Source organism: Barbus barbus, assembly GCF_936440315.1.
Source record: "Barbus barbus genome assembly, chromosome: 6".
Classification (NCBI taxonomy): Eukaryota; Metazoa; Chordata; class Actinopteri; order Cypriniformes; family Cyprinidae; genus Barbus; species Barbus barbus.
Genome location: NC_136734.1, coordinates 40,808,332 through 40,817,414, shown reverse-complemented (window position 1 = coordinate 40,817,414; position 9,083 = coordinate 40,808,332). Strand labels below are relative to the sequence as shown.

Here is a 9,083-nt window from a genome sequence, read left to right as displayed (position 1 = left end):
TTTGAAAATGTTTTGAAAATAATAATAATTTAAAAAAGAAAGCTGCAGGACTGTACAGCTGATTATTCGTAGCGTAACACTTTACTAGAACAAAGTTTATTTCCTTCATAACGTTAATGCTGATTAACTGCAAGCTCTCCAAATTAATCCAATACCAAAAATGATTTTGAATTTCTCAGGTAAAACGCGCGTCTGGAGCGCTATCTGATCTTCTGTGCGCGAAAAGAGGCCAACAGTGACGCTGTGCGCAGGAGACATGGAAGTTCAGCCTCTCTGGGTCCCGCAGACCGACAGATGAGTGTCCTAATGATGTTGGCATATTCACACAACAGCGAGCGAGGCAGCGCTGTTTGGCGGCACCAACAGAGTTCTCCAACACCTTTTTATAAATCTGAAGTCTTTCCCCTCCACCCGACCTGTTAAAACCACGCCTACAGAGCGACACAATTGGTCCAAAAGCGTCAAAGAGCCAATCAACAGCGGGCTGCTGCTCAAAACACGCAACACATCCACACCACCGGAGCCTATGGAGTTCAGAAGCACTGGGAATATCTCTGTGCTGGACCCTGTGCTCCGCGTATCGCGCTGAAATGTGTGTGCGGGAGAGAAAGTGCGTGTGAGCGTGTGAAGGTGTATACCTCCAACAAGTAAAGACAGAGGAATTATTCCGAGACAACGAAATATTTCAACACATCTCTTTGGCAGGACTCGGGACGACCCCATTATTAGCGGAATGTCTATTTTACAGAGATCCAAAGGACACCGACGCGCGCCGCGAGCTGACACACAGTGACTCGGTCGTTTCTTTTATTTTTATTTTCTCGATTTCATAGCGCACTGCCCAAACACAAGCCGCGACGATTTATGGATAGCCGTTTCTCACATTCTCTTTTAGATACTTTGTTGGAATCCAGCTAGAAAAACAATTAAGAGACTCACGCGTCGCAGGGACGCTGGACTTGGTGAAGGACTTCTCCGGCGCAGATATTAAGCTGATTGCACAGATTTAAGCAACACCGCATCTTCTGTCTGGACTTGCATGAGCTTCCCGATGAGAGATCCATTTATTCAAGGATCCAGTATGGCATATCACCCGTTTTTACTTAACCGGGGTCCGGAATTTGCCATGAGCGCAATGCTGGGTCACCAGCCGCCCTTCTTCCCGGCCCTGGCGCTGCCACCTAACGGCTCGCTGTCTCTGCCCGGGGCGCTGGGCAAACCAATAATGGAGCAGCTGATGGGCGCAGCAGAGACCGGCCTTCACTTCTCCTCACTGGGACACCAAGCTGCCACCGCGCATCTCCGGCCTCTGAAGACGCTTGAGCCCGAGGAGGAGGTTGAAGACGACCCAAAAGTTCACCTCGAAGCCAAGGAACTCTGGGAGCTTTTCCACAAGCGCGGCACAGAAATGGTCATCACTAAATCTGGAAGGTAAACTGGAATTATTCAATAAATCGGCTGTGCCTCGAATTTAATTAAGTGAAACACAGTCCGAGATTATAGCCGCTATCAAACGTGAATTCTGACTGATTTATTGATCTGAGTGACTCACAGATTTCTTTAGAGGACCACATATGGCAAGATAGCTGGACAGGCCTATTGCTTTTTATTGTTCATTCTGTTTTTGTCTGGGCGTGTGTTTTTTAAACAACGTATAAAATACAACCCAACTTGAACTATGGGCCTAAACATGTCTGAAATTCATCGCTGTAGTTGTTGCTGTTGTTTTATATTTTAGTGCATGCAAACATCTGTAATACCAAGTATTATACTTAATATCACAAATAAATGTAGACAATTGCACAATTAATTTAGCTCCAAAGCTGATTTTGAACCGTGAAACTATTTCATATAATTATTGTAAAGTTGCATTCAGTACGGTTTGATTTGTTCCTTAGTTTTGCCGTAGCGTTAAATTAAAGAGTTTAGCATGTTTTATTCTTCCTCTGCATTTAGATTTGGGGGTGTTTCACAAGTTAGGGCTGATGATTGGGCCTAGCCCTTCATCTACACACAACAAAATCATTTCAGGTCTGTTTCTCTAGACAGCTAAATTTATCCATCAGTAAAAGTGAAGAATTTGGATCCGTGTTGTTGTACCTCGATAAAACTCGCTAATTTATCTCTGATCTTCTCTGCAGGCGAATGTTCCCTCCGTTTAAAGTCAGATGCACGGGCTTGGACAAAAAGGCCAAATATATTCTGTTGATGGATATTGTTGCAGCTGATGACTGCAGGTATAAATTTCACAACTCTCGCTGGATGGTGGCAGGAAAGGCTGACCCCGAAATGCCAAAACGGATGTACATTCACCCCGACAGTCCGGCCACTGGCGAGCAATGGATGTCTAAAGTCGTCAATTTTCACAAACTTAAACTGACAAATAACATCTCCGACAAGCATGGATTTGTAAGTGTAAGATTTGTATAAACTTTATTACTCTACTACTATTATTATTATTATTATTATTACAGTGGATTTTGTTTAAATACGTGCATGTATTTATATGAGTTTTTCGTTACAAAATGTCTTAATATTTCGCACTGTCCACAAGTTTGTATCTGTACTGAGCTATAATTTGAATTTCATTTCAACTACATGCACAGAAATACTGTCCGAGTTGGAGAAAAAAAAAATACAGGCTTCAGCTTGTTATAAGTATGCACAAATAAATACGATTTTTTTTTACTGTTTATTAAAATGTTACTGAAAGTCAACTGTATTTTTTTTTTAATACTATAAATACTATTTATAAATACTATTGTATTTATATTTCAGACGATACTAAATTCCATGCACAAATACCAGCCAAGATTTCACATTGTGAGAGCGAACGACATACTGAAACTCCCATACAGCACGTTCAGGACCTACGTGTTCCCTGAGACGGATTTCATTGCTGTCACTGCCTACCAGAACGATAAGGTTGGTCATGAGTTTGTGTGTTGAATCTGACTCAACTCTTACCCTGCCATAGCGCTGAATACTTGCTCTAAATATTTAATAGCATACACCATGATCCAGTAGTAATGTTTGGTGCTTTCAGTACTTATGTCTAGAACATAGTTATTATGCAGTGCATTTCCACAATATACTTATTCTTAGCTGTACCACTGTGAGGCCTACATCATGTTACAAAGTAATACTGAAAACAAACACGCATCATTCTTTCACTTTCTCCTGTTTGACACTCACGTTATCTTTCATTTATTTATATGAGTTAAAAAATCAGAAGAGCTCCAACAGTTTGTTCATGGAAACCTGTGTGTTTGTGCACCTGGTATTCATCACGTCCTGGGGACCAAATGTCCCCACAAGGATAGTAATACCAGTAAATCTTAATCTTGTGGGGACATTTTTTGGTCCCCATGAGGAAACAAGCTTATAAATCATACAGCATAAAGTTTTTTGAAAATCTAAAAATGCAGCATGTTTCCTGTGAGGGCTAAGTTTAGGTGTAGGGTTGGTGTAGGGCAATAGCACATACAGATTGTACAGTATAAAAACCATTACGCCTATGGGATGTCCTCATAAAACATGGAAACCCAACATGTGTGTGTGTGTATGTATGTGTGTGTGTGTGTGTGTGTGTGTGTGTGTGTGTGTGTGTGTGTGTGTGTGTGTGTGTGTGTGTGAAAGAATGAGAAGAAGGAGGGCGGGAGGAAGGAAGGAAGGGAAGACTAGCCATAGTGGGAGGCGACTGAAGAAGAGAAAAAGATTTTTAAAAAGTGTGTGTGTGTGTGTTAATTTATTAGAAACTGCTGAAATATAACGTAACCCTTAAGATTCTAGGATAACACTGTTATTGCACTAAATGCCTTTGGGTGTCAGGGTGGGGAGACGAAATTAATGTTGAGAGGTTGTAGATATAAAAAGGTTCTGAATATTTATGAGCTGGAAATGCCCCTGTGTTTCCAACAAATACCAAAGTTTGAGACAAGTCACTGCAGGCGTAATATGGGTATTTTAACGCAGAACAAGCATATGGGCCAGCCCTTTAAACTATAAAATCATACAGAGTCATGCAGCTGTTTTGAATATCTTTCAATAGGCTGCAAATAATTGTCACCTGCGCAAAAAAAAAGCATTCAATTGGTTAACTTGAAGTTATATTTATTCATGTTATATTGTTTCCATGTTATTACATTTCAGATAACACAGCTGAAAATTGATCACAATCCTTTTGCAAAAGGATTTCGTGACACTGGAAATGGGAGACGCGAAAAAAGGTACGACTGAACTGATTATTTCCCCCTGTAGCTACAATAGCATTCCTTAACCTTCTCAAGTTCAGGACACTGTTGCTTATTATTGCAGCAAGCTCGGTTGTAATGCATTTTACATGGATTCATTTTAATCGTAAAGAAGTATAATGAACTAAAAGCTCAAGAACGCGTTGTTCAGTCTTATTTGAATCTAATGCAATTAGAAGGTGTTTTACGCTGACATCGTTTCTCAATTTTCTGTCGACTTTTATTTCATTCAGAAAACAGCTGGCTCTGCAATCGATGCGTTCGTATGAGGAGCAGCAGAAAAAAGAAAACGGGACATCAGATGATTCCTCCGGCGAGCAAGCGTCCTTCAAATGCTTTCGCCAGGCTTCCTCTCCTGCGGTCTCAACTGTTGGCCAGAATAACCTCAAAGGTACGAGAGGCAGATAAACCCTGTGTGCATTTGACAAACATGCTGTTTACCTTCAGATCAAAATCAAGCTTTTTCTTATACGATTGTCTAGAGAAATCGCACAGTTATTTCCCTGGATACTAATGCGAAGTATTTTGTGAAAGACTGCTAATTAGAGAGCAGCACATTTGTTTTTGTCTTAAATTAAAATGTCAAGATGCCACACATTAAAATCTGTTGCAGCAAAATCCCCAAATCTTTGGTTGGGCAACAAATTAGTATTTATTTCACGTGCATTTTGCATTGCCTCTGACTGTGCTTTTACTGATGTTAAACGACATGCATGTAGTGCCTTGCAGTCTGTATTTATAAAAAGGCACATCCAAGTGTCTAATATAAACTAGATCGACTTGATTAAATGGGTTTTCGCACTCTCAACAGATTTTTGCGACAGTGATGAAGATAGCGAAGACGAAGACAAAGATGGAAACGTGAAAGAGGGGCCAGACTCGAGCAAAATTTCCACCACGACCGAGGACCCCAAGGATCACGATGCGAGTTTAAGCAAAAGCGTGTTTGGGGAAAGTGACTCTGTCCAGCGGAGAACTGAAAAGATCCGGGATTCGCGGCAGAGTCCCATCACGCTCATCTCTAGCACCACTCGGTCCGGTGAAGAGCTCAAGAGTCCGGATCAGGCCAAAACAGACGACTGCCGGACAGTGAGCAAAGAAAATTACACGCCATTGACTGTGCAAACAGATGGCGCTGTGCACTTAAATCAAAACCATTTGCACAATTTCGGATTTCCGCCGGGTTTGGCCGGGCAGCAGTTTTTCAATCACTTGGGTGGTGCCCATCCGTTTCTCTTGCACCCTGGTCAGTTCAATATGGGAGGCGCTTTCTCAAACATGGCCGCGGGGATGGGCCCCATACTGGCAGCTGTTTCCTCCGGAGGGGTCAGTTCGATGGACACAAGCAGCATGTCATCACCCTCGCAAAGCCTGACGGGAGCACCGCTGCCCTTCCACCTTCAGCAACATGTCCTGGCGTCGCAGGTAAGCCTGTTACTGATGATTAGCAGTCAAAGCATCTCATAGAGGCTTTAGTCCTACCCAGCAGGGTTTATAAACACTCTCAAGTATTTTAGTGCTTTTGTGGCTACATTTGAGACTTCTGGGAAAAAAAAATGAGGTGTGGCATATCTTGCAGTGTTTAATGGTCTTTGTTTCGCAGTCCATAAATTATCAGCAAATATAGAACAACTGACAATTGTTGCTGGAGATTAGCAATAAAGCTGTTCTTGACAGATGTGTGCAGACAGTAATATTTCGCAATTAATATATTAATGACAGAAGCAGAAATCGTCATTGACAAATTTATATTTTTTACAATATATATATGTGAATGAATTAATGAAGAGTTAAGATGAAAAAAGCCTGTAAGTGCCGTTTGAAATTTTCTTCAAAAATTAGCATTTTTCTCAGGCACATATGTTTATGTTCAGTTATTTAGCTTTGATAGCAATGACAAGAAGCTATTCTTTGCCATTAATGTGAAATTACCGAATCTACACATGAGAGCATAAGACATAAGAAAACTTCAAATGGCACTTAGAGGCTTTTGCATCTTAACACTTCATATATATATATATATATGCTTTTGCATCTGAAATATGAACTCGTGCATATATATATATATATAAAGTAACCAAAAATAGTAGCATGTAAATTAGTGAATATTTTTTTAATCAAGTCAGAGTCAAGTTTGCAATGAATGCATCAACCTAAATACACAAGGTAAACTAAACAAGCTCATGTTTGTGGGTTAAATCAGATAGAAATAGATCTTTAAGGTGACAATTGCACGTTATCATATTTTAGAGTATATATACATAACATAGGCCACATCTTTCTGAGGAGAAAAACATGCCTATGTGTGTGTGTCAAGGGAAAATGTGTATATATGTAAATTAGTTATAAAGGGAACGAAAAAGCAGGATTAAATAAAGTAATAAAGATGAAATAAAGGGGTATATTCAGATTTTCTATTAATGAAAATTATGTAATAAATTATAAATGACACATTTTGACCTCTGGATACAGCGTTTTATATAGGCTAGTCCCTATTGGTCGCCATGTATGAATGAATGTGTTGATTCTAAAGACGGTTTACTTTACGGGTATGATCAACGCCAAATGTTTCAGGTGTTTATTTTCTTATATATATATCTATCTATCTCTGTAGGGTCTGGCTATGTCTCCCTTTGGAGGGCTCTTCCCGTATCCCTACACGTACATGGCCGCCGCGGCAGCTGCTTCATCCGCCGCCTCTTCATCGGTTCATCGTCATCCGTTTCTGAACGCGGTGCGGCCCCGGTTACGGTACAGCCCTTACTCTTTACCGAGCGTCCCCGACAGCACTTTGCTCACGACGGCTGTCCCGCCCATGGCTCTGAAGGGAGACGCTTCAGCGGCTCTGGACTCTGAGATCACCAGCCGCTCGTCCGGTTCGGTATCACTGTCTCCAAAACCCTGCTCCGAGAAAGACTCCAGCAGCGAGTTACAGAGCATCCAGCGCCTGGTCAGCGGACTCGAGTCCAAACCGGACAGGGCGCGCAGTGTGTCTCCATAGACAGAAACGACGAGTAACCCGTTTACAGACGGACCTGCATCGGAGAAAGCGTTTAGACTCAAAATGCACTTTGGTAAAACAAATAAACGCGTAAATGTATGTTGTTCTTTTGTTAAATTAAAACAGTAACTTTGATCCAGAGAAGTATTGAACAGTGAACAGTTTGGCAAGGATGTCAGAGACTGAATAAAGCTGCTGCTCCTCTTTATGTTATGCGTCAGGGTGATAGTAATTTAATTTAATATGCACTCTGAATCGGTTCTTGCTTTATTTGATATCTCTTTACCGGATGTGTTTGAAAACATATTAATGAATTAAATACTTTAGCGGAGGCATATTGCATGTCAAACATTAGACTTGATCAAGACTGCTGTTTTTTGTTTTTGTTTGTTTTTAGTTCAATGCTTTCGTCTGTATATTGTTCAAAGCGCAAATTCACAAAGATCTCAATCTACAGTTTTAATAATATTTTATAATGTGACGGAGGTTCGGCAGCAAACCCTTTCAATCTTATATATCTATTGTGAAAATAAGGAAGACTGTCTAGACTTTTTATTCTTTTTCCAAAATCAATGAGTCCACAGACACTGATTAATCATGTGTCCAGATGAACAGACGCGGTACTAAAACTGCTTATAAACACAGCTTCGAGATGAACTGGGAAGGGATCATATGGATCAACAATGGATCGTGTGGTTATAATAAATACAAATGTAAATAACATATATATATATAACATATTTATGTAATTATTTCATATGAATATTGCTTGTAAATATAACTGAGGTTCTTTGTTTGTTTGATTGTTTGTTTGAGGGAACTTAACTTAATTTATTGTTATGTGTAAAATAGTTTGTGAGCATTTTCCTTGTGAATTATGTTCTCATTTGCGTCCCCCAGACTCTGGATTGCACCTGTAACACCACAGAGCTAGTTTCTCTAGCAGACAATAATAATGTGCCATCGTTTTGATTAACTGTTGTGTGTTTAAGTGCTTTGGTTCAAACTAATTAAACACAATGCGTCAATGGCTTGAAAGTAATGACACGTTTATTTCACAGCAACTAAAAATGCTTTAAGGTGTGTGTTTAAATTAACTTTGTGTGACCTATGAGCCTAAACTGCCAAAAATAATAAAACAATAATAATAAAAAGTGCAAAAAAGCGTAAGGAAATAAAGATTTTCCACTGTGTTCCCAATGTGTTCGGACTCCAGCTTACTTAATATTGTATATTTTACGATCTGATGAAAAATACAAATCTTACAACACGATAAACACCTGAAATTAATTAAAATCTGGTTTATATTTATCTGAAATTTGGAACTACACCATTACAACGCGCATGCAGACGAATTAATCAAATAAAGTCATAAACAAAACAAAGTGATTCTCTTGTATTCATAATAAAAACATTCATTCAGATGGGTTACTATAGGCAACTTTTCGGAGGATGTTCTAGAGCAAAAAAAGAGAAAACAATAGGGAAAGTGCAAGTATTATGGCATCTCGAGCTGTCAATATCTCTGTACATTATGCTGGAGAAAGCTTTATAAGGCCTGTCCTGCGTGTTTGCGTGGACCGATGTGAACCTGGAAGAATGTAAAATAACTTGACTGCCCACTCTGTGAGCCTCGAGTCAGGGTTTATCACGACTATATCTTTATTTGTATATAGTACGGTTAATAAGTAACGGCATGGCGCTGAAGAACAGTGATAAACAGCACGTAAACTATCGCGATTGCTCCTTCTATTGCTCACCTGGCGCCTGCGTTATCAGAGCCGTGTTTATTACCGTCTGAGTTCTGCTGTCGCCACCCAGCGGTCACA

At 40.1% G+C, this 9,083-nt stretch overlaps 1 protein-coding gene across 2 annotated transcripts; it reads left to right on the top strand.

Moving 5' to 3' along the window:
• Window positions 1–327: 327 nt before the first annotated feature.
• On the top strand, window positions 328–8,289 carry tbx3a (T-box transcription factor 3a). 2 transcript variants are annotated; one of them, XM_079419986.1, is made up of 7 exons: window positions 328–1,431; window positions 2,142–2,409; window positions 2,779–2,925; window positions 4,153–4,229; window positions 4,487–4,644; window positions 5,065–5,678; window positions 6,868–8,289. In XM_079419986.1, the coding sequence occupies exons 1-7, from the start codon at window positions 1,040–1,042 to the stop codon at window positions 7,252–7,254; spliced, it is 2,043 nt and encodes a 680-aa protein (XP_079276112.1). In that variant the 5' UTR covers window positions 328–1,039; the 3' UTR covers window positions 7,255–8,289. The 2 variants fall into 2 exon arrangements, with proteins under 2 accessions (XP_079276112.1, XP_079276111.1); XM_079419985.1 differs by having other exon boundaries at window positions 536–1,431; window positions 2,142–2,415.
• Window positions 8,290–9,083: the final 794 nt, after the last annotated feature.

Coding starts and splice junctions, on each gene's coding strand:
- tbx3a (XM_079419985.1), top strand. CDS start 1,040: ATGAGCTTCCCGATGAGAGATCCATTTATTCAAGGATCCAGTATGGCA. Junction 2,926..4,152: donor CTGCCTACCAGAACGATAAG/GTTGGTCATGAG, acceptor ATTACATTTCAG/ATAACACAGCTGAAAATTGA. Junction 5,679..6,867: donor AACATGTCCTGGCGTCGCAG/GTAAGCCTGTTA, acceptor CTATCTCTGTAG/GGTCTGGCTATGTCTCCCTT.